General features: G+C 60.6%; 3 protein-coding genes across 6 annotated transcripts in view; 1 reads left to right on the top strand and 2 right to left on the bottom strand.

Moving 5' to 3' along the window:
- Window positions 1-8,150: 8,150 nt before the first annotated feature.
- LOC136372721 (inhibin beta E chain-like) lies at window positions 8,151-9,775 on the bottom strand. Its single transcript, XM_066337461.1, is given in 7 exon segments — window positions 8,151-8,176; window positions 8,179-8,281; window positions 8,283-8,362; window positions 8,365-8,385; window positions 8,388-8,488; window positions 8,490-8,898; window positions 9,472-9,775. Coding segments are annotated over 7 exon segments (1,044 nt in total).
- A 5,578-nt stretch (window positions 9,776-15,353) lies between these two features.
- Window positions 15,354-18,316, bottom strand: LOC136372730 (inhibin beta C chain-like). The gene is given in 5 exon segments (XM_066337470.1): window positions 15,354-16,434; window positions 17,661-17,727; window positions 17,729-18,010; window positions 18,012-18,098; window positions 18,101-18,316. Coding segments are annotated over 5 exon segments (1,395 nt in total). The 3' UTR covers window positions 15,354-15,691.
- Window positions 18,317-19,411: 1,095 nt separating this feature from the next.
- Window positions 19,412-24,850, top strand: part of R3HDM2 (R3H domain containing 2) — a 39,113-nt gene continuing 33,674 nt past the window's right edge. For all 4 annotated transcript variants that reach the window (XM_066337439.1, XM_066337442.1, XM_066337441.1 and 1 more), the window contains exon 1: window positions 19,412-19,510. The gene's annotated coding sequence lies outside the window, so the exon portion shown is untranslated. The remainder of the gene's footprint in view (window positions 19,511-24,850) is intronic.

The following is a 24,850-nucleotide window of genomic DNA, read 5'->3' as shown; positions in this document are numbered from 1 at the left end:
GCAGGCAGCCGGGTCCCACGTACCCAGAGCAGGGATAACCCACAGCAAGGGGCTGCAGACTCCCTGAGAAGAAGGGATTCCCAGCCCTCCACCACAGCAGCGCTGCTCAGGAAGCTGTGGCAGGCCAGGCAGGGGCGGGGGGGCTCCATAGGTGGTCCCCAGGCAGGCGGGCGACCCTCGCTGTGCCTTGTTTGCTTTGGCCCCCAGCACATGCTACCCCCCAAATCACTCCCCTGAAGCCACTTCCCCGGGCTGTACCTTCACCAGGCTGGAGGCGGGGTGGGGGGCAAGGTTTTGGGGTGGAGGTGTGAGAGGGGGGGCATGGGAGCAGCTGGTGTAAGGAATTTTTATGCTTCCCTCTTCCTCCCTGGCGCTGGAGGGAAGCAACAACATGGAACATGTGGGACCCATAAAAGCCCAGCTCTGAGTCACTGCTGTGGGGGCCCCTGGCAGGCACCACTCCCTCCCATGGCATCAAGCATCGTCCCATGCCACCATGGGGCGGGCTGGGGACATCCTGGATGTGCTGCCATCCCGAGGGATCAAAGGTCAGAGATGGCAAATGGCAAAACCCACCCTCTCGCCACAGTCAGGGGACTGACACTGAGCCTGTTCCCACCCCAACAACTCCATCCTTCAGGATTCCTCTGAGGGTGGCAGCAGGAGGATGTGTAGGACACAGAAGGGGCTCTGGCACTCGCTGAAGGATGGGATATACAACAGGAATCCTGTTAATCTGTGGAATTGCCTTCGGCTTGACGTGCTGAGCACGGAGCACCCTTGGGGATTTAGGGAGCTTCCTGGGGCACGAGACCCCTCTGTCTGCTGAGAGGTGGAGGTGTGAGTGTCCTCAGGCTGTTCCCAAAATCCCCAGCAGTGCTTTCCCTGCTGGGATACATTTGTCTCTCCTGGAGTATCTGCCGCCAGTGGTGGTGGTGGCGTGTTCCTTCACTGGAGACTTGCTCTGTCCCCACACAGCAACTCCATCCGCCCTAGGACATGCTCTGCCACCCCAGGGCCACCAGCCACAGCTCTGCTCCCCTAAATACTGGCCAGGAGTTGGACAGTAGGGTTCTAACATCTGAAAACATCCCCCCAACCTCACTCTGGATGCAGTGGAGCTGAAACCCGACTCTGTTTTGCCACTTGTTCCCACTCCGAGACAGCTCTTTCATTTTATTTTATCAGCTGTTCACCTTGCTGTCCTGTGGCTTCCCGAGGGTTTGGATGTGCCAAAAGGATTGGGGTGAGCTCACTGTGCTCCTGTGGGAACTCTCAGCCTCATCACGGACCAGGCCATCAAACCCCTGGCCCAGAACAGGGGACAACCAAAATCCCACCTGGAATTTGTTGGGATCCCACCCAACAAAAATCCTGCCTGGGAGTGGCATCCAAACACTTCTTGAAGCGTTCACACTTGAACAACGTGCCCAGTGTGTACAGGAGGGGTACCTGTGCAGGTGTGAGGACACGTGTGCAGCAGCTTGGAAGGGTGGGAAGAGCACTGCTGCCCCAGGATGATGGGCTGGCACCGTGGCTGGAGCTCTGGGATGTCCCCAACAGCATCCCAGGGGCACTGGGTGAAAGGCAGGATGTCCCCAACAGCATCCCAGGGGCACTGGGTGAAAGGTCCTCACGTCTTCCAGCCCACCCACCCTTGGAATCATGGAATCATTTGGGTTGGAAAAGCTCTCCAAGATCCTCAAACCCGACCATTAACCCAGCTTTGACACAGCAACCACTAACCCACATCCCCAAGCGCCACATCCACGTGAGTTTTGAACAATTCCAGGGATGGTCACTCCACCACTGCTTTGGGCAGCCTCTGCCAGTGCGTGATCATCCTTCCAGTGAAGGAATTTTCCTTAATCTCCGTTCTAAACCTGCCGTAGTGCAGTTTCTCAGGTTGTGGACAGCGAGGCACGGCTCCCACCCGGAGCCTGCGCTCCACGCCCGCCTCTCCACAGCGTGTCCCGCCCGGGCCGCGCGTCACAAGGTGTCCGTGCTGACTCACTCCGGGATGGAAACTTCCCTACTCCAGGGAGATCCTCGCAGCTCAGCCAGCTCCAGCACGGAGTTTATTCCACCAGACCAGCCCTGGGGGCCCGGAGACGCTCGGCTCCCAACCTGCCCTTGGTTTTGTCATAGTAAAGAACTTGGAATAAGAGGGAGACGAGGATCTCCCCTTCAAGCAATCATACCCTGTCCCGTGCAGAGGCAGCCTCTGCCTCAGCTGGACGCAGCAGGAAAATTGGAAAGCTTTCCTAAGGTCTGAATTTCTCAAGGAGAAATTTCATCCAGCTCCTTCCTTTTCCCTTCCCCCAAAACTCAGTGCCCACCCGCATCCATCAGCTCAGGTTTGGCACATGCAGGAGAGTGGGAGGAAACTCATGGAATCAGGGTGTTCAGCAGCATCTGCCAGGTCCCCAAATCGCTTCCAGGGCGGGAGCAGGACCCCAGCTGTGGCTGGAGTATCCAGTAGTTTCCCAGTCCCCAAACATAACATTGGAATGCCACAGCCATTCCTCAGCCGCCTTCTCTCTGTCTTCACCATCTTCCCAGGAGAGGCTGGAGCCCTCAGACCGCCAGCACACTGCTGAGAGTCCCCCAAATTCCACAGCCATCGCTCAGCTCCCGTCCTCTCCATCCTCTCCAACCCCATCCTCTCGGGAGAGGCGCAGCCCCCACGCCGTTACCGCAGCGCCGAGTGCCATCACACGGCCTTGGCAGGACATCAGGGGGCTGGGAGCACCCATTATCCCCGCGCCAAGCCCTCGGAGCCGTGCCAGGGCCCCGGGACACAGCGGGTGCTGCCCGTGGGGTCCCTCCGGCCGCTCCGGCCCTGCCGAAGCTCCTGGGTGCGGAGGCCCACGAGGCCGGGTGCTGGAGCGCTGTGGCCGGTGGGATACGAGGCTCAGGGTGGCCAGGGGCTGGCAGGGTGGGTGGCACAGCTGGCACAGCCCCCCGGGACCGTCCTGCGGCTGCTGCGTCACCGCGGCCGGGACAGCAACTTTCGCTTGGTTGCTGCTCCCAGTCCCAACATCCCCGGTCCAGGCAGAGCCGGCAGCACTGGGCAGAACCCAGGAGCACCAGGAGCACCAGTAGCACCCAGTAGGACCCAGTAGGACCAGGTAGCACTGAGCAGTCCTCAGTAGCCCCCAGCCCCGAATCAGCCGCCTTCCCGCGGGCTGCGAGCGGCTCCACCGGCCCGGAGCGGCCGTCCCAGCCCACCCACACACCGACCCGATCTCCCACCCACCGGGCGCTCAAAGCGCGGCGGGAGCGTGCGGACGTGGGCGGGAGCACGAGGGGACGTGACGGGGCACGCGTGGGGCCGATCCCCTCTGCCCGCCCCGCGTGGCCGGTCCCCCCACGCCGGGAGTCCCGGTGGAAGTGGCGGTCCCCCCGCGGAGCCCACGGGACGGCCCGCACAGGGATCGGCGCCATCCCGGGAGCGAGGATCCCGCGGCCCGGACCCGCCCGACGGCTCCTACCTCCGGGGGGGACTCCGAGCGGCCCCGCGTGGGCCGGCGGCTCCGGCGGCTCCGTGTCCCCCGTTCCCCCGGCGGCGGCCGCGGCAGTCGGCTCCGGGAGAGAAGCGGAACATCCAAGGGGGGGGACGGCGGCGGCCGGGATGGGGCGGGACGGGACGGGACGGGACGGCGCCCCCCGCACTCCCCCGGCCCGCCCCGGGCGCTCGGAGTAAGTTCCCGGAGCCCCGCGGGGGCGGCGGATCCCGGCGGGTCCCGTTCCGCCGACTGCGGCGGCGGCGGCGCCGATCGCGCTCGGGACGGAGACCCCGGCCGGGAGCGGCGGCGCCGAAAACCCGGGCTGGATCCGGGACACGCACGGCCCCGCGCCCGCGCGCACCCCCCACGCGCGCACCGCTGCCTCTCGCTCACGGCCGGCAGAGCCCCACGCGTGTCCGTGGGGTGTCCGCCGCGTCCCGCGCGCTCGGGCGGCCGCGCGTGTCCGCGCACAGCCGCGGGTCCCGCACGCCGCGCGTTGCGTGGGCACACGGCGGCACACACGCACAGAGGTGGGGACACGCGTGGCCTCCCGCGCGCGGCGACACGGGGAGCAGGCAGCGGGTGCGTGTGTGGGGACCCCCGTGCGCACGCAGCGGTGCCCACTCGTGTGAGGGGTCACGCGTGCGCTTGTGAGCGCGCACACCGTGCACACGCGTGTGCAAACGTGGGCAGAGCCCTCGCACACCTACATGCGGGGGACACAGCCCACGCGCACATGGGGGTGACATTCTCCAGCCCACACACACGCACGCACAAGGGGCACAGCCCACGGACACGCGGGGGGACACAGCCACCAGCCTGTGCACACGCCGGGGACACAGCCCGGTGACACGCACACGTGGTGGGCACAGCCCACACACACACACGGACACGCGGGGGACATGGCCGCCACCCCACGCACAGGCAAGGGCTCCAGCACACGCCCACGGGGAGCACAGCCCACCCACAGGTGGGGTCACAGCGTCCAGCCCACGCACACGCGGGTGCCACAGGCGGTTTGCACGCCCAAACAGAGGACACAGCCCACACACGAACACACGCGGGTGGCAGAGCCCACGAACCAGTGGGGAGGACACTCCGCAGCCCACGGACACGCACACGCAGGAGACACTGCCCGTGTGCACACAGGGGAGACAACAACAATCCCACACAAACTCAAGGGCCAAAGACCACACACCCGCCGGGTGACACATCCCACGCCCACGCGGAGGGACACAACCCACGAACACGCGGGGTCACACTCCCAGCCCCTAACCCCAACCCTGACCTTGACCCCAAAATTATAACTATCTATTTGAAATAAGTATCGCCCGTTTTGTTCCGCACACGGGGGGAGCGCAGCACACACTCTCAGGGGGCACAGACACGTACCGGGGGGTGGTGGTTTTCACCCTCCAACCCACGCACGGTCGTGGACACATCCCACACCGGGGGGTCCCGGTCGGTCCCGTGCGGGGTCGGGGCTGGACCGGGGGGAGCGCACGGTGGGACAGCGCCCCCTGGTGGCGGCGGGTGGCGCCCGGTGCCGGTGCCGCCGTGACCGGGGAGAGCCCCGAAGGCGACGGGGACCGCGGAGCCGCTTACCGGGATTACCCCGCCAGGAACTCCGGTGTCCCCGGCATTAACCTGTCCCCTGTGCCCTGTCCCCTGGTGCCATCGCGCACCGGGGGCGGCTTCACATCTTGGCGGTGTCACAGCTCCGGGACCCCCGGGGCAGAGACGCGACACGGGGACAGCAATGACAGGATTTCAGGACTCCTCAGCTCCCAGACGTGGCCTGTAGAATCCATTCCCAGCCTCAGTTTCCCTCCCGAAATTATCCTCATCTGAGATCAGCTCCTTCCCTACCGCCCCTCTCACCACAGTGGCGGTGAGGAGGGTCTCTGCTGTCCCGGGAGCCCCCAGCACACAACGCACATGACAACGCCTGCAGGGTCAACCCCTTCCTCTGACAGGAGCGAGGAACAGCCAGCGGGGTGCTGGGGTGCCCCCAAACTCTGTCATGGATCGAGGCCCCCCACAGCAGCCCCAAAGCAGGGCCGAGGGGGTGGGCGCAGGTGAGGGGTGGTGCAGGTGAGGGACTGCCTCCATCCCTGTTTTGTAACAGCCGTAAGCGGCTCAGCGGCTTTACCCCTGGGATGAGTGTGACCCTGGATAAGCTGCTTGGGGTCCAGGGAGTTGTCCCAAGCCCACCCACCTCACGGAACCATCTTCATGGTGAGACTCTCCCAGGTCCCTTTGCCACCAGCCCCCAGCCCCTGGGTGTAACCAACACCTCGGAGCGGCTCTCAACCCTCACACCCCGACGCTGTCAGATCCCCCACCTCACCAATAATCCCGGTCTCCTCTTTGGGAAAGTCAAAGCAGCTCAGAGCAGGGCCAGATGATCCCCCAGATTAGGGATTTAGCGGTGCCATGATGGCCAGCTCAGCACCTCGGTGTGGGGGCAGCGTGTCAGTGTGTCAGTGAGTCAGCACATCGCTCACACGCGCGTGGACAGCCACCTCCACACGGGAACACACAGCCACGGGGATAACAAAGAAAAAAACTTCCCGTTGCTGGTAACAAAAAAACCTCATTTCTGCTCCACGTGGCTGGATGCATTCTGTACCGGAATGCTGATTCGGGAGGGGAACAAGGCGGCTCTGCAGACACCACACACATCCCCGTGCGCTCCCCGGACATCCAGCTCCCAGCGTGTGCACAGCAGCACGTGCCCCCAGGACACGGACTGGGGCTGTTGGGAGCGCCCAGGAGGCTGAGGCATCCTGCAGGTGCTGTTGGCTTTTGCTCGCAGCGGGGATATTTTGGGAGCGAGGTGATGGCCGCAGTGCCCTGGGTGCCGGGGGTTGCCCGCTGCACCGGCTGATGAAAGCTGCCCTTTGGTCGCTGGCAGGGCCGAGCTGGGAAATCAAGGAGGTTTGTCCCCAGATAAAAGAGCCCCAAACTGAGCTTTGAGCGGGTGCTTGCGCAACGGGACCCAGGCCAGCGTGTGGGATCTCAGCGGGATGAGAAGGGGGCATTGCCTCCTGCTCCAGGAGCATCCCACCCCAAATCCTGCAAGAGACTCGCCGTCGCCCACCAGACCCTCTGTCTGTGATGGGCCTGTGACTGGGGCCACCGGGTTGTGTTTAGGGGACAACAAGAGGGGGACTGGGGAGGTGGGACATGGTCAGGGGCTGTGCAGTGGGGCCCAGGATTTGGGGATGGGCTGTGGCTCAGCATTTGAAATCACCCCCCCGGAGCCAGAGTGATCAGAGCTCCATTTGGGATTCTGCAGGTGGAGAACAGCCCGTTGGGTGATACCTCCCAGCACCTGCCCTGCTGGGACACGGCTGTGATGCTCCCACTGCAGACCACTCCTCCCCAGTCCCCAGGGAGGTGGTAACTGGTTCTCAGCCCCTGTTTGATTCCTGGAAGCCCCATTTGCAGCAGGACCTCCCTGCAGAGGCTTTATGAGCACACCAGGAGCCCCTCAAACCCCACAGCTCCCCACATCTTCCAGTATGGCAGCGCTGTGCAGCTCCTGTGTTACTCCAGCCCCAGTGCCTGAGGGATCTGGGCCCTTCTGGCCGAGCAGGACCCATCTCCCACACCCCAACTGTGTGGGTGCTCCCAGGAAAAAGCAGCCGGAGCCTGGATCTTGCATTTCCACCCATTTATTTGGGAAGCCGCACCAAAATATTGTATAATAAATTAAAGCAGAGGCCACGTGGGTGCATGAGGGAGGGGAAGGCAGAGTAGGATCTTTGGTAGAGAGGATGGAGCACCGGGAGAGTCCCAACGGCTGCAGGAACTGAGGAACTAGGAGTAGCTGCAAAACCAGTGGCACAGACCAAATCTGTGCCTTGAACGTGGTCTTGAAGGCAAAGTTTGAGTGAGACCTCCCCTTCTGGAGGCACCAGGCTGGAGGGGACCTGGCTGGTGGATGGGAGCAGGGGAGGAAAGCACAAACCCAGGGAAAGGGGAGGCACACAGGACCTGTTTGGTCCTTACAGCTCCGTGCCCTCCAGGGAGCAAAGAGCTTTGTCCAGTCACTGCTTTTTCGGGGTTCTTGAGGAAGTTGTACCCTTCATCCTCCTCTCCCAGGCCTTTCATTTGTGCCCCATTCCATTGGTCCCCAATCCAGGCCTGACTTGGATGCAGGAAGGTTTGTTCCAGAAGGGAAACAACTGGGACTTGTTTCGCCTTGTCCTCCTGATTCCCGTGTGGAGGAAACAGCTCCGTTTCTGCATCCCACTCTGCCCCCAAGGAAGCCACGTCCCAGCCCCACTGTCGGACACTGAATGGGAACCAAACAGGGCCCCCACACCACCAGGAATGTGGGATCAGCTTGGGAACAAAGCCGGCAGGGATGTCCAGAGTCATCAACACCCGCAGCCCAGGTCTGGGCAGCGCAATGTGCCCTTGGCTCTGTCCCATATGTCCCCAGAGCCCCCTGCTCCAGGCGCTCTCTGGGATTCCCTGCTCCCCCTGACCGAGACCCTCTCCCTCCCAACCTCTCCAAAGGGGTCCATTGCACCGAGGGCTGACTCCATCCAGCTCATGGAGCTCTCCAGCTCCTCCTCTCCACCAGAGGGACTGTCCTGGAGAAGGGGATCCCAGCACAGCTCCCCAGCCCTAACTACAGCCGCAAGCATCAACATCATGTCGGGAATGTCAGTCTTGACAATATTGCTGTTGCGATCGAAGTAGAGGATGGAGAGCGGGCGGCGCCGCGTGGGCACGCAGCAGGAATGCCCACGACGCCTGCACGTTGTTGGCTTTGACGAGGTTGAAGACGGCTGTGTGGAAGGAAGAGGCCATGCCAGGGCTGCCTGCCACGTGCAGAGGCACTGGCCCATGCAGTAGTTATTTGGTAGCCCTCGGGCTTGATGATCCAGTCGTTCCACCCGATGTCACGGAAGTCCACGTAGTAATCCTTGCGGCAGCAGAGGTTGGAGTTCTGGCTCAGCGGAGGCTGCGCTTGCCACGTGGTGTTCAGGCTCCTTCACCTTCACTTTGGCCACCAGGAAGGGCTGGTGGGACCGGCTGGCATTGACCTGGGCCGTGACATCCCTCCCATCCCCGCGGCTCTCCAGTTCCAGCTGCAGGGTCCGGCTCTGCCCCCCGAGGAAGCTCTGTGGGGCGGACAGGAGGGAGAAGGAGCGCCAGCCGCTGCCCGTCGTGCTCAGCCGCCTCTCCCCCAGCAGCGTGCGGTTGCCCCCCGCCACTGCCCCGCCTTCACCGGCCAGGAACATCCTCAGGGTGAGGTTGGCCCGGGGCACTCGCAGGTAGAGCCAAAGCTGAGCCTGCAGGATGCGAATGTCCTGGTCCTGCGCTTGGCTGAACTGGAATTGCAGCCCCAGACTGGAGGGAGATGTGAGATCTGAGGGGAGAAAGGGATGAGGAGGTGAGCACTGAGGGATGCTCCCCGGGCATCCAGGGAATCAAAACTTCCAGCTTCTTCTGTCCTCCACCCTTCCCTGGGAATGCAGCCTCCGAAATGGGGGGCTGTCCCACGCTGCCTGGCAGAAGGAGTGCAGAAGAGGAGCTTGTTCTCACCTGGCTCTTTTTCACGGGATGAGGCTGGAAAATGTTTCCAGCCCCCTAAGCTAATCTTGCAGCTCCCAACTCTAAATACTCGGCAGTTCCAGGCCCCCTGGGGAGCCTCACGTTTTGGAGGGATGGAGGATCGGGATTGCAGCTCCTCGGGTGCTGGGTCTCCACAGGGAGGAGCGGGAGAGGGACCACCTCCCCCTTCCAGGCTGAGCCCTGGCGCAGCAGCGGCACCGGGATGTCACTGATGCGCGACAAGGTGCGGTGACTCCCGAGCTCCCCACGGCCCGAGGGGCTCCGGGTCCCCGCACCCCGCGGGGTCCCCAGGGCGCAGGACACCGACCCCTCGCCGCGGGGCTCCCGTCGTGAGCCTCGTGGACGCCCACGGGGATCGCTCACCCACCTGTCTCCGCGAAACTGATGATCTCGTAGCCTTGCTCCTCCTCCTCCTCCCCGGTCACACCGGGGCTCCGGTGAGCACCTCCCGCCTGCAGCCGCCGCAGGGCGCGGGCCACGGCGGCGCGGGGCACGGCGTGGGCGAGCCGCGGTCGATCGCGGAGCCGCAGTTTTTCCAGCAGCTGCTTCTTGGCCACCTCCTCCAGCAGCCGCCGCTCGGCGCCCGCCGGGCACGACGGACAGCGCGGCTCGGCCGCCGCGCACAGAACCATGGCCAGCAGCAGCCACGGGCCCGAGCCGCGCGCCGCCATCCGCGCCCACCGGACGGGACGGGAGGAGCACCGGCAGCGGCACTGACGGGGCGGGAGCGGCACCGGCACGGAGGGACCGGCACCGACAGGACGGGAGCGGCGTGACGGGACGGAGTAGACGGGACGGGAGCGGCACCGGGAGCAGAGCCGACGGGACGGGAGCGGCACCGGGAGCGGTGCGGCGTGGCCGGCTTTGGGCACCTGCGGCCGGGGGCGGTCCCGCCGCCCCCCCGCCCCCCGCCATTGGCCGCCGCACCTGCCTGGCCCGTCCCGTCGGGGATTACGGGGATTAGCACCCCACCCCCGCCTCCCCGCGGGGGGGTCGGGCCGCAGCCCCCCGTCCTCCCCCCGACCGTCGGGTCTCTGCGGGAGGAGTCCCGCGGGGGGTCGAGCACCGGCCCCCGCCGTGCCCGCGTGGGTTGAACACGAGTGAGGGGTCGTACAGAGAGAGGGAGGTGCATAGGGCTGCGGGCAAACAGTGGGATGTGCAGGGTTGTGTGGGCAAGGGGCTCCGTGTGCGCTGGGCTCTAACTGGCATTGCCCACGGGGAGGAAAAATCCTGGCCAGACCCCCAGATCGGGCAGCGGGATCCTCAAAAACCTTCAGGGAGTGAGGGCTGGGGCAAATCCCGGCTGGCGGAGGAGCCCCAGCACCGGAGCAGCCAGCCGGAGGGGTCCCAGCTCAGCTGCCCATCCATGGGTCCCACAGACCTGTCCCCAGCCTGGGCACTGCCCCCCGGCCACCCTCGAGCAGTGACAGTCCCGTTGGGTGCTGACAGAGGACCCAGCAGGGATCAAGGGGCTCCTGGGCTGACCCCGCAGCTCCTGGGGACTGTCACATCTCTGGGCTTTTGTCACTCCCAGCAGGTTTTGGGGTTTGGGGGTCTGAGCCCACCCCTTGGACCACCCGGTCCATCCTCAGCCTGAGGCAGAGCTGAGAAGGACCAGTGAATGCGTGCACCATGTTCCCTCCTCCTCAGATCATAAAAAGGGGATTCGTGAGTCCTGAGGACTTTAGGAGGTGACAGCCAGCATCATAAAAAGGGGATTTGTGAGTCCTGAGGACTTTAGGAGGTGACAGCCAGCATCGCATCAACCTGAAGATGTTTCACGGACTCTTTGGAGAGGGATGTGCAGGCTGAGGCAGGGCAGGGGCTGGCAGAAACCTCAAGGTGGTGATGCAAGATGCCACAGTGTCGGGGGATTGGCAGAGCCCAGCTGGAGCAGGAAGCCCAGGGAACTTGAAGCCCTGCCAGGCCAGTGCTCCGGCATGTCCTGTGCCCACCGTGCCGTGCACCGACTCCAAGGTCTTGACCACATGGAGCCCCTGGCCCTGGCCAAGCCAGAGGTGCCATGTAAACAGAGTCTGGGAAAAAGCACCCACCGGAGGTGATGCAACCACGGAGCAAGGGGCAAAGGGCTCAGCTGGCTGGGCCTGCTGGCAGCTCCCAGAATAGCCCAGGAATGTCAACAGAGAGGAAGGAGTGGGCACAGGCTGGCCTGGGAGCACGGATCCCACAGGGCTTGGGAGCCCTGGCTGCAGGCAGGAGCAGGATGGAGCAGGTGGCACTTCCAGCTGGGTTCAGGGCACACGTGCTCACGGGCAAAGCTGCTCCCACATGGAGGACGACTCCTTAAACCACCTGGAGTGACACCTGGGCGATGTCTTCCCACTGAGAGAGGACAGAGTTAGACGGGATGTGGGGAAGCAATTCCTCACTGTGAGGTTGGTGAGGCACTGGTGAAGATTGCTCAGAGAAGCCTCACCCCTGAAGTGTTCAAGGCCACGTTGGAGAGGGTTTGGAGCAGCCTGGGAGGGTGGAAGGTGTCCCTGCCCATGGCAAGGGCTGGAACTGGATGAGCTTTAAGGTCCCTTCCAACCCAAACCAGCCCGGATTCTATGATGCACACTCACATAGGTTCAGGCCCCCTCCCAGATATCTGGATACCTGCTCCATTTTGGACACCCTCCTTGTGCCCCACACACCCATTGCCCCATCCCTGCCAGATCCCAGAGCCACGGCTGGGGCTGTGGCACAGCAGGAAACAGGAGACAAAGACCAGCAAAATGGATGAGGCACTCTCCCCAACACCCACCCTCCATTCCAGGCTGGGAGCAGAGTGTCCCCAACAGGATTAACCCTGTCAAACCTGCCCAGATCCCTCAGCATGGGGCAGCATCCCATGAAGCTCCAGCTTTAGCAAGAGCATCCCATCCCCAGCCCCTCACACCGTATGCCCCCCAGCACGCTCCAGGCCCTGGATGTAGGGCAGGGGTCAGCGCGGAGCCGCGGCGGCTCTTGCACCCATTGCATAATGGTGTTGTTGATTAAACGGTTCCCAGAAAGCAAAGCCCAGGGACTGACCTGACCAAAATACCCCCCCAAGGTCCCCCTGGGCCCAGCATCTGGTGCAACATGGCTCCGGGGCCTTTGACCCCATGGCCGTTGGGGCGAACGTGGCACCTGGTGACCTGACCTGGAGGTGACAACCGGCTGGGCTGAGCCGGGACCCCCCAGGAGCTCGTGCAGCAGCACCTGAGCATGGCTCATGGAATCATGGTTCATGGCTCATGGAATCATGGAATCAATCATGGAACCATGGAATCAATCATGGAATCATGGAATCACGGAATCAATCATGGAACCATGGAATCAATCATGGAATCATGGCTCATGGACCATGGAATCATGGAACCAATCATGGAACCATGGAATCAATCATGGAATCATGGAATCATGGAATCAATCATGGAATCAATCATGGAATCATGGAATCATGGAATTGTGGAATCATTAAAGTTGGAAAAGCCTGCGCCATTGAGCCCAACCATTAACCCAGCACAGCCAAGGCCACCACTAAATCATGTCCCCAGCTGCCACATCCATACGTTTTTGAACACTTCCAGGGATGGTGACTCTGCCACTGCCCTTGGCAACCCATTCCAGGGCTTGGACACCCTTTCCATGAAGAATTTTTCCTTGATCTCCCATCTAAACCTCTCCTGACAGAACTTGAGGCCGTTTCCTCTTGCCCTGCTGCTCGTTCCTTGGGAGAAAAGCACCAGTCACCACAGCGGTGGCACTGGCTGGGAACGGGCCATGAGACTGGGAATTAAACATTAACTCTTTTCAAGGCAAGGGAAGGGACTGTCAGAAATTCTCACCCCCCTGGGAGCTGGACTTGCCCAGAGGGCATTTGGCACAATGTGCTTGGACCTTTGCTTCAGAAGCTGTTGATTCTGGCAGAGGGTCCTTCCAGCACATCTGTGCCCTCCTGGAGCGGAGACCAAGCACGTCTGTGCCCATCTGTGTCACATCTGCATCTGGGACTGATTCCTTGGATGCTGTGTCCCCGTGGCATGGATGTGCTGGGGGCTGCAGGGTGGGCTCCCCAGTGGCCTTACTGGTCCCAACAGGACGATCTCCCAGTACTGAGCCTGAGCAACCCCTTCCAAAGCCTCCTGAGAGAGCAGGGGACACCAGCAGAGTGCAGTGTCATGGCAGGGAGGAAGGATCCCTGGCTCTTGGAGGTCACTCTTCCCTGACTGGAACTTCCTCACCCTGCATGGGAAGTGCACTTTGGAATTCCTGAGCCTTGGCCACCCTGTGCTGTGGGTGAGGAAGGGGCTGTCAGCTGCATCCTGGGGCCTCTTTCTCCTGGGGGTGGGACAAGCTCAGCTCAGCATCTCAGGGTTGAGGGGTCTGTAGGGCCACAGGACCAGCCAACAGCTCTCTTGCCCGTTCCCTGGTCCCTGCATACCCACAGCTGCTGCATCCCAGGAAGCTTGGCACTGGCTCCAGGGAAGTTGTTTGTTCAATAAATATAGACAGTGAAATGAGGCGTTGGAAAAAGAAGGGAGAAAACAAACACCAAATCCTCTTTGGGTTTGCGCAAGTGGCCTTGGATCCCAGACAGGATCAATCCCTGAGCCTTCCTCCCTTCCTGTGTGGCAGGAACTCTTTGGGCCCAAGGCATCTGGACACCGGGGGCTGGGGAGATGGGGGGTCCCTGCTCCATCAGGGCTGATGGGAGGATGTGTGGGCTCTGTCACATGCCTGTGGCCTTTCCACCCCTTCTCCAGGTGTCACCGGTCCTCCAGGACAATGCATCCCTGCTCCAGCCAGAGCTGCTCATGGCTTGTGGCTTGCTAATCCTGGAGCAGGTAGAGGGTCTGAGAGCATCTCCTCACTCTTCTGACCCTTTCCCCACCTGGATCAGTTCTGTCCCAGCCTCTGGGGTTGGTTATCAACGTGTCCAGGTGGATCACAGGGCTGAGGTCACCCAGCTGGGGACGTGGGGCCCCTGTTCCCTTGGGGCTTCATAAGAGCACCTACTACAGGGTGTGCGCATGTGGCCAAGCACTGTCACCTGCTCTTGGCTCTTCTGTTTTTCGTTCTCCACACGGGACAATGTGCATCTGGCTCCAGGCAGAGCTGCTCATGCCTCATCATCCCAGAGTGGGCAGTGGACCCAAAGCAGGGTGGGGAGAGGGTCTGACACCATCTCCTCCCTCTGCTGACCCTCTCCTCACCTGGCCAGCTCTGCCCTGGCCTCTGTGCTTGGTTGTCAGCACTTGCAGGGTGGACCCTAAAGCTGGAGTCACCTCTCAGGGATCACAGCAGGACCCCCTCCCAAATGTCGCACCCCAGCACCTTCTCCCCTCTTTCCCAGTCCTTGCACATGGGGGACACGTGGGGAGCTGTGGAGAAACCCAAAGGCGCCGTTACGTAACGGGGCAGACGTGTCGGAGCCGCCCTTTGCCCCCCGCTCTCACGGCCCTGGCATGTCCCACTTTGCTGTCACCAGGCTGGCGAGGGACAGTGGGCCAGGGATGAGCCCAGGGGATGCTCTGCAGTGAGGAAGCTGGGGAAAAGGGGAGCTGGGGGAATCCTGGGTGCTGAGATTTCCTCAAAGTCCGTAAGCTTCAAAAGGCGGAAGAGTTTCTCAGTTCTCTCCTGATTTGGGCCAAATGCAGGTGGTTTTGGTGGAATGGGGAATTTGGCCCAAGAAAAGAATGGCACCTTACAGACCACCTGTGTCCAGGGGGTTCCCATGCTATGCCCTGGTTCTGGCTGGGATGAATTTGGGGTTTTGCATCCCCCTGGGAAAGGCAGCTGAGGGGCAGAGAGCACAGGAGGTTTGGGAGCAGTGTGGAGACGCCCAGTGCCACTGCCTGTGTTTTCAATGGCAGAATGGGTCTGTCCCGTGCCATCCCAGAGCTGCCCGTGCCAGGAGCACTGGAAGATGTGTTAGTGAATGACAGGGCTGCTTTGGTTTAGATAGAGACAGGTATTTGTTACGGAAGATTGGAGTTTCCCTCGGAATGCAAGCCTTTCTTTTCATTTTTTCTAAATTATTATAACTTTGCAATTAAAAGGCTGTCAGGCAAGATTGTTTTTTGGTTACAAAACCCAAGACAAGGGCACGCACCACGGCTGGGAGGCTTTATTGAACACCAGCTAGGATGCTTGGAGAGGGAGATAGATTTCCCTTTCCTCTCCCTGCTCAGCCGTGTGTCCAGCTCAGTGGGACCATGGGGATGACACCTCTGTCCTCTCCAGCCCCAGCAGCTCAGGGTGGGAATTGCTGGGTCCTGTCCTGATGTAGCTGCACCCAGGGTACACCAGGATGTGGCAGTGGGGCTGTCCTGATCCAGGCTCTGTAGCATCCAGCAGGAGAAAGCTCTGGAATCCATCAGGAGCCGGTCTGAGGGGCTGTGAGAGGAATCCATGGGCAGATCCAAAGGGGGGAAAGAGCCGTGTGGGAGGTGAGAGAGGAGGAGACTTGCACATTCAGCATCACCCTTGATGCTTCACCCACAGGAGGATAAACCCCTTCTGCAGAGCTCCTGCCTCCCAGCCAGGAGCAAGGAACAGGGAGCCCTGGGGAGCCCTCCCACCCTCTCCTGCACCGCTCAGGTGCAGCCGCAGGAGTCCACGATCATGTCGGGAATGTCGGTCTTGACGATGTTGCTGTCCCGGTCGTAGTAGAGCAGGGAGAGGGGCCGGCGCTGGGTGGGAATGCAGCAGGAGTCCACGGCCGCCGCCGCGCTCGCCGCCTTGATGCGGTTGAGGACGGCGGTGTGGAAGGAGGCGGCGAGGCCGGGAACGCCGGCCATGTGCAGCGGGCACAGCCCCGTGCAGTAGTTCATGTGGTACCCCTCAGGCTGGATGATCCAATCCTCCCAGCCGATCTCCTTGAAGTCCACAAAGAATTCCTGGCGGCAGCACATCCGCGAGTCCGCGCCGCAATCGACGCCGCGACGGTGGACGCGGTGAGGTTTCCTGGCCTGGGCTTGGGCCACCACAAATGGCCAGTGGGAATCACTGTGGTTGGATGGGAGAGGGGATCCCCAGTCCTCTGACACCTCCAGTTCCACTGTAAGCCGCGGGGTGTCTTGTGTGAAGAGGCTCCGGACAGCTGCTCCAACGTCCAGTGTGGTCCAGCCGGATCTCCGCACCTCCAGCCGTGTCTCGCTGGCCACCGTCGTGTTCGGTCCCACCGGGTCTGGCTGCAGGAGCCTGATGGTGACAGGCTGTGCCCCGTGCCCAGGGGCTGCCCAGAACAGGTAGAGGGTGGCCTGCAGGATCTCAGTGCTCCCAGCCACCTCCTGGGAGAAGCGAAAATGCAGATGGACGCTGTGGGGAGTGGAGGATCCTGCACACAGAACCAAGAGCAGGGTCAGGAGTGAAGCAAAGAGTGGACTCGTCTCCTCTCACTCCTTGCTGTGAGCAGGGACACCTTCCACTATCCCAGGTTGCTCCAAGCCTCATCCAGCCTGGCCTTGGACACTTCCAGGGACGGGGCAACTTCTCTGGCCAATCTGTGCCCACCCTTACAGGGAAGAATTTTTTTCCCCAAATCCCAACTAAATCTCCTCTTTTCAATGTGAAGCCGTTCCCCCTTGTCCTGGCACTCCAAGACCTTATCCAAAGTCTTTCTCCAGCTCTCTTGGAGCCCGATGTAGGTACTGGAAGGAGGTCTGAGGTCTCCCAAGAGCCTTCCCCTGTTCCCTGGCTGCGGAGCTGCTGCTCCTGCTGGCTGGGAAAGGGCTGGTGGGGCCACGAGAGCACTCGGGGCTCCTGGCACAGCTCTGCCCATGAGGACACAACCCCCTCCCCGTGCTCCAAGCCTGGGTTCACCCCCCGGCTCGATTCCAGCCAACGCTCCACCAAGCCAGGAGACAACTCCCCATTGTCCTGGCTGGAGTGTGGGAACACGATGTGCCACGGAGCAGCATTGTCCCTGGAGGGCTTTGAGGACACGGCGCCTGCGAGGGGAGCAGAGTCCCCCCCTCACCTCACCACGAGGAATTTGGTCTGGGATAGTGAGGGTGCAGGATGCTCTGGGGAAAGGCGTGGTGAGTCTCTCCGAGGGAAGTTTTCTGTGAGAAGTGGGATATTCTTTTTCCAGTGGTACTTTTCAGGAGCCCTGAGTGTGTTTTGGGGAGTTCTCTTCCTCCCAGAAGCAGCAGATTCTGGAGTGGAATAAGGCACCCACTGTTTTGGGTGGGATGTGGGGGCACAGTGGGCTGTGGGGCTCCATCCACACACTATGGGCTGGCAGGAAATCGAAGCTAAAAATCCTATTTTGGAAAACATGGCCATGTGACCCTTCACCTCCAGCTCAAGGGGGAGGGTTCAGCCAAAGTGGGCAACAGGTGACACGATAGAGCAGCACATCTGCACTCTGTGCCACCCTCTCACCCCTGCACATCCCATGTGTCCGTGATACACTTGGGATCCGTTTGAGAGGTTCAGGAGCCTCTCACGTCTTCCAGCAGCAGTGTTCCCTCCATCCCGATGCACCTCCTTGCTCCTTTCCTTCCCTCCCCTCCTTTCCCTCCATGCCCCCCACTCTCAGGATCGCGGATCCGTACGCACCTGCCTCAGCAAAGCTCAGGATCTCGTATTCCTGCAGCCCCATCCCGGGCCGGGGGGGGGACGCGGCCGTCCCGGAGCATCCCCGGGAAGGCGGCGGCCGTGTCGGAGCGCTGCGCCCGCATCCTGCGGAGCGCGGTCAGCAGAGCCCCTCGGGACGGCGGCTGCGGGACGCTGGGTCTGGCTGGCAAGCGGAGTTTGGCCAGGATGTTCTGCTTGGCCAGCGCCAGGAGCGCGTCCCGCTGCGTCCCGGGGGCCAGCGCGGCCACTCCGCACGCCGGGCACCTCGAGCCCTTGGCAGCCGCCATCCGTAGGAGGCTCAGGAGCAGGAGAACCACGGTGACCGTCATCTCCGGTGGCGAGAGGTGACAGCGTGGGAATTCCAGTGGCAGTGTCCGAGAAGCCGAGTGGGATGAGCCAGCGGCAGCGCCGGGGCCAGAGAGCGGAGCAGGGTGGCACAACTGGAGTAAGAGGGAGCACGGAGCGAGGATGGGCTCGTTCTCCTGACGTGGCCACAAATATTGGCTGATCCCGGGCGAGATAAACGCCCCTGCGCTCCCCCGGAGCCGCCCGGGCGCGGGCAGCGCGGCGCCGCCGCTCCGGTTAAGGTGGAGCCGCGCCGATGGTGCTGCTGCTCGGGGGGCGCAGAGAGGGGACATCGAGGTCACCCCGGTGCCACCTCGGTGCCACCTCGGCCGTGCTCGGGCAGAGACGTGGTGGGGACTCCCAGGGACATGGCAGAGGCCCCCGGTGCGGTGTGGGGACCGCGGAGGTGGGGGATCCCCGGGGGATGTGGGATCCCCGAGCGCGGGGGGATCTCTGGAGGTCGGAGATCCTCAGGGAAAGGGGATTCTGGGGGTCGAGGGGCCGTTGGAGATGGGCGATACCTGGTGATGGGAGATCCTGACCAATGAGGGATCCCCGGGGGATGGAGGATCCCGGGATACGGGGGATCCTCAGAGAAAGGGAATCCCACTTGGGTGGGGATTCCCGGCGGGATGAGGGACCTTTGGGGATAGGGGATGCATGAGAGATGAGAGATCCCTGGGAATGAGGGATCTCCAGAGATGTGGGATTCCCGGGGATGGAGAATCCCTGGGGAACTTGGGATCCCCGTGGAGATGTGGGACTCCTGGGGAATTTGGGGTCCCCGAAGACAGAGGATCTTGGAGACTGTGGGATCCCTGGTGATGTGGGATCCCCGAGGAGATGCGGGATCCCTGGGAAATTTAGGATCCCCAGAGGGCTGTGGGACCCCCGGAGATATGCGGGCTCCCTGGGGAAATCAGGATAACCGGGAACGGAGGATCCTGGGGGTTATGGGCTCCCTGGCGATGTAGGACCCCGGGAGAGATGTGGGAACCCTGGGGAATTTGAGATCACCGGGGACAGACGATCCCGGGACATGCGGGACCCCCGAAGGGGCCGAGCCGGAGCCTCGCGCGGGGGGCGGAGTCACGGCGAATGGGCGGAGCCTGTGTTAACCCCGCCCCTTTCCCCAAAAGGCGCCTCCGCCGCGCCAGGGGGCGCCTCACGCCCCCTCACCTTCCCCGGCGCGCGGCGTTCCTCCGGTTGCCGTAGCAACGCGGGCGCGCGGGCGCGGAATGATGACGCAACGCGCACGGCGCGTTGACGCAGCGCGCACGCCGCGGGGGAGGGGCCGCCTCCTCTTTCCTTTTTTTTTTTTCCCCCGTTTCTTTCCCCATTTTTCCCCGTTCCGGTCACCCTCCCCTTCCCCCCCCGTCCTGTCCCCCCCGCCGCCCCGCCCGGGCGGCCTGCGCTGGCCCAGGCCCGGCCCGGCCCGGGGTGGCGGCGGCGGCCCCGCGGCGCAGGGCCCGGCCCGGCGCGGCCCGGTAAGTGCGGCGGGGGCGGCCGGGGAGCAGAGCTGGGGGGAACGAGGCGATCGCGGTACACCGGGCACGGCTTCGGGGAGCCTCTCACTGTGTCCCCGGCTCCTTCCCCCGCGGGGGTGGCTCGGCCCGGGGCTGCTCCCTCCGGGGCGATCCCGGCGGCGGTTCCCGGCCCGGGGCTGCCGCTCTCGGGGCTCGGTTCTGGGGTCGCTCCTTGCGGTTCCCGGGCTGCTCCTCTCGGGGAGCGCTCGGTGCGGGCTCCTGCGCTGCCCCTCTCGGGGTCCGGCTCTGGCTTTGCCCTTCTCGGGGCTCTGTCGGTGCGGCTCCCGGAGGAGTCTCCGGGCCTGGCGGTGCCGCTGCTCGGGGCGGTCTCATGGGGCCGCTTCCCCGGGCACGTTGGCGGAGCACGTGGAGCTCCGGGCACCGGGGACACGGGACATCCCGCGGAGAGGCGGCAGTGCCCGGCCTCGGCTCGCAGGGAGCTGAGCAGAGCCACAGGTGGGAGAGGAGCCCCGGGAGCTTCAGGGGCTGGGAAGCGCCGTGCCATGTTCTGCTGTCCTCATGGACAAATGTCTTTGCTTTGAAAATGCTTTTCCTGGAAATGATTCCCGGTTCTGGGATCTCTCAACAGGTGGGAAGGTGCTGGTTTGCAGGGATCCAGAGGGTTTGTGCTGATGGGATACATGGAAAGTTGGCTTTGTTTGGTTTGGTTTTTTTCTGTTTTTCCAGCCCTGGAACTTTAAATCCTCCCAGGGATTTTGGTTTTGGTACCTTTAGGAATTTGGGCTGAGGGTCAGAGTTTCTTCTGTCCTCTGGCAGGAGGTGTCATGGGTGAGTTAAAGTTCATTAAAGTGTTAATTAAAACATTCTCAGGTCTGTTTGAAATGTGCTGGTAGAAGTTTATAATTCTGAGCTTCTGCTGGAGCTGGTGGCTTGTGGGAAGGAACATCACCAGAATCCTCTTTGCTCATTCCTGAATGCTTCAGCTCTTGAAAACTTTAAAATCCCTGGCTTCCAGTTTAGTGTCCTGCCTCAAACCTGACGTGGGCTCCACTTCTCTCCCCTCATCCAAGATCTCCCTGTGGTGGTTCCTAATCCTGGGAGCTGCTTTACCTCTGCCTAATCCCACTGACCTGTTGCTGTAGGCATCCTCTTAATGCCAGCGTGGATCAGCTCAGGGACACAGGAGCTTTTCCATGAGCTCTGTTCCTGGAATACTTTGGTGATTCTGCAGTGTGGACAAAAAGGTGTTGGGAAGAACAAGGTGGATTTTTGACCAGTGTGCAGCAGGTCCAGAGTGGGAATTCCACACAGCTGTAATCCCTGGGAAACTGGGGACTAAGGATTTGGGATTTTGCTGATTTCTGAGGTGGGGAGTGCTCAGTCTCACAGGAATTGTTTGTTCCTGGTGGTTGCCCTGGCTGGAAGAGGGATTGGAAGAAATTCCAGCTCCCTGAAAGTGGCCAAGGCCAGGTTGGACAGACCTTGGAGCTGGAATGGTGGAAGGTGGAACTGAATAAACTTTAAAATCCCTTCCAACCCAAACCATTCCAGGATTCCCTGACTGGAGGGGTCTGCTGAACTGACCTGAATGGGAAAGAAACTGCTTTTCATGATGAATGAATTCCCCAGGGAGAAGCAGCCCCTCAGGCTCGTGCTGCCTGGGAACAGTGGAGAATACCCACGTCCAATCCTCCTTCCAGCTGTTCCCCAGGACCCCTGGTGCTGCCTGTGACACCGGATCCCCCGTTGGAATCGAGTTCCCCTTTTAGCAGCGCTGCCATTTGTGTTGCTAAATTTAAGGTCGTGGCAGTGCTGCTATTCCAAACCCCTGGTTTTTTGGGGGGGAAGGTGCCTAAATCACCCCTTTGAGGTGCCTAAATCACTGCTCCCAGCCCAGCTCTCTGTCCACCTGTGCATTTAATATTCAATTAGAGTCAGATCAGCGCTCATTTGAATAATTTGATTGATTTTTAATTGTTTTCAACGGGGAGGTGGCTGCCTCAGGTGCACCATAGAGGGATCTGTGTCCAGACTTTCAGAGCAGCTTTGGGAGCTCTTCTCCCGCCTCAGTCACTCCAGTGCAGCAGGTTTGGGTCACTCAGTGACCCTAATTATTATTAATAATAATAATTATTAATTATTATTCCCTAATAATTTGGGGCAGGAGGTGCAGCCAGAGGCAGGGAACACAGCTTGGCACCTTGAAGCTTTTTCAAAGGGCTTTTTTTTTTTTTTTTTTTTGGCTAAAGAGAAACTTAATAAACTGATCTTGCCAATATTTGGTGGTGCTTCCCCCTGCATTCCTGTGCCAAAGTGCTTTTCTTGCCTTAAAATCTTCCCAAATATCCATTTGTGGCTGGATCCAAAGGCTCCAGCAGAGGTTGAAAGCCGTGTTAAAATGCTTTAATGGCTGTTGGGATGATCCTGAGCCTCTCACCGCGGCTGCAGAGGCAGAGCTCACAGCAGACTCATTGCCCAAGGGAATGAACAGCAGGAGATGGTGTCTGTGGTTGTGGCAGCCCTGGCAGGGAGGGGGATATTGGGAGGAAACAAACGTGTGGGACAGATGGATTCAGCTCCTACCTTGATCTGAATCCTTTAAGGATGGATTTTGGAAGTGCCTGTTGGTGTTTGGTGAAGACTTAGAGAGGTCAGAGGCCTCCAGGAGCGTATCTGGAGAAGGACACTGGAGCCTGGGAAGGGCTGGAGCAGCAGGAAGAGGCTCTGGAGAACTTCAGAGGGCTCAGCCTGGAAAAAAGGAGGCTCAGGGGGGATCTTCTGCCTGTCCACAACTCCCTGACAGGAGGGGAGAGCCAGGTGGGGCCTGGCTCTGCTCCAGGTCACAAGGACAGGACAAGGGGAAACAGCCTCAAGTTGCACCAGGGGAGGTTTGTGTTAGACATCAGGAGGAAGTTTTCCATGGAAAGGGTGGTCAGATATGGGAAGGGGCTGCCCAGGGGGGTTTGGAGTCCCCATCCCTGGAGGTGTCTAAGGAAGGATTGACGTGGTGCTCAGGTGGGAATTTGGCACAGCTCGGACTCGATGGGCTTTGCCAACATCAGTGATTCCAAGATTGTGTGCAACAAGTGACAGACCTGATGGTGCTTGACAACCTGAGGAGGCTTAACCACTCTTTGCATGAACAAATCCCTGCTGATGTCCATCCTGCACCTCCCCTGGCACAGCTTTAGGCTGTTTCCTCTTGTTCTGGTATTCCCTGGGAGCAGAGCCCGACCCCACCCGGCTCCACTCTCCCGTCAGGGAGTTGGGGGGTGAAAAGGTCCCTCCTGAGGCTCCTTTTCTCCAGGCTGAGCCCCTTTCCCAGCTCCCTCAGGACTCCTCCAGACCCTTCTCCTGCTGCTCCAGCCCTGCCCCAGCTCTGGCCACGCTCCAGCCCCTCTGTGACCCCTCAATGTCTCAGCACTGCACCCAGCACTGGAGGGGCCTCAGCAGTGCCAGCACAGGGGGACAATCCCTGTCCCCATGGCTGGGACAGCCCAGGTGCCACCTGGGCACATCTGGCCACACCTGGACTCACATCCAGCTGCTGGCATCAGCACCCTCAGGGCCTTTCCCAGTTTTCCAGCCCCTCTTCCCCCAACCTAGAGTGTTCCAGGGTGTTTTTGGGACCCAAATGCAGGACCCCAACACTTGGCCTGTTGAACTCAAGGACCTGAGTGAATCTGAGTGAATTTTCCACCCCTCCAACCCTCCTCCATCTTCCCTCGCATCCCACGAGCTGGGAGCCATCCCTGCCTGGGCTGCAGTTCAGGTGAGGGATGTGGGCACAGGTTGAGGCCTCCCTCGTGCCTGTCAGCCCTGGGATTCCCCGAGGTTGTGGATCCAGGGCTTCCTGGGAAGGGCAGCTCCATCCCAGGCCGGGAGCACGAGCTGTCTGTGTGCCGCAGGCTGAGTCACCGCCGCTTCCCGGAGAATTTCGGGGATGATTGAGTGTGGGCAGGCCCAGCCCACTCTGACAGCAGCTCTCCCTGAAGGTTTCCTAACCAAGTTTTTCAATTTTTGCTCTTGCTTTGACATGGTTTTTCTTTGAGGAATTAATTTCTGCCGAGCTGAGTTTAGACACAAAATCCGCTTCGTTTGGGAAGGTGTTATCCTGGAGGCTGCCCTCTCTTGGGGAGGCTTCAGGCAGGAAATTCCATGAGCAAATGGCATCTTGTGCTGCCTGCTTCCCTGTGTTTGAAGGACCAGGAGCTTTGAGCCCAATCCTGTTGTTTTGACCCTGGATGAGGAAAAAGTGGGGAGCATTGAAAAGGAAGATCCAGAGTGTGGGGAATGCTGAGGTGTTTGTGTCCTGCCTCTGGGACTGGCTTGGTTTCTCCAGCCTCAGCCTGCTGCCTCCATTTAAATATGTCTGTAGCCCAGATTTTGGGGGTTTTCTTTTCCCAGCTCTCCCCCAGGTTGGCTTCAGACAGGATTTGTGGAGGCACTTTTTCCCTTTGGCACTGCCTGGATGGACAGGAACCCCTCACGCTGAGGGTGTTCAAGGCATGCACAGAGCTTCCCAGAACAAGCAAAAATCCTAAATTCCCCCTGGGATGTGACTGGGAGGGTTTTTGCTGGGCTCATGAGAGAAACTCCCTTTTACCAGGGAATTTTGGAATCCTGGGATGTTTTGGCTTGGGAGGAACCTTAAAGCTCATCTCATTCCAACCCCTGTCATCCTTATGGATATTCCTGGCTTCTGAGCAGTCTGGGGATGGATTCTGGGTGGATTCTGAGTTGCAGGAGTCTTGTCTTGCCACTAGTGGGAGCGTTGGGAGCTTCTCCTCAATCTCCTCACTGACCAGCAGCTTTTTGGGGACTTTTAGTGTCCTGTCAGAGTCTCCTCACAGCAGCTGCTGCCACGTCCTCCCTGTATTTATTTTCATGTTTGTTGGCAAAACTCAAAAATATTTATGGAAAGCCTCTAAGTCCAGAGTTATTAGGTTTTTTAATTACCTAACCATGGTACAATTTTATTTTTCATTATAAAAACTCACTCTGTGTCTTCTTATTAGTGGCAGTTTCCCATCTCACGAGCCCTTGGGAAGTCAGGACCGTTGCTCACGAGGAAGCAGGAAAAATCCGTGTCTTTCTGGAGCTATTTTTGAAGCTGAGAGAGGAGGGGAGAAGGCAGCCATCTGGCAAAGTATTCCTGCAAAACCTGGAAAGCCCATTTTTTTTCCTTCAGAGCATCCCAGTGGCAAACTGGGATAAAGGGGCTGTGCTTTTGACCGAGGCTAATTAATAATTAAGAGAGAATGAGAAATGTTTGGTACAGGTGGAAGGAGCTGGTAATGATCTTCCCACATCCTTTCTGTGATCTAATTCCCACCCTGA

The sequence above is a fragment of the Sylvia atricapilla genome, chromosome 29 (assembly GCF_009819655.1).
Source record: "Sylvia atricapilla isolate bSylAtr1 chromosome 29, bSylAtr1.pri, whole genome shotgun sequence".
In the NCBI taxonomy this organism is placed as follows: Eukaryota; Metazoa; Chordata; class Aves; order Passeriformes; family Sylviidae; genus Sylvia; species Sylvia atricapilla.
This window is presented reverse-complemented; position numbering and strand designations above follow the sequence as displayed.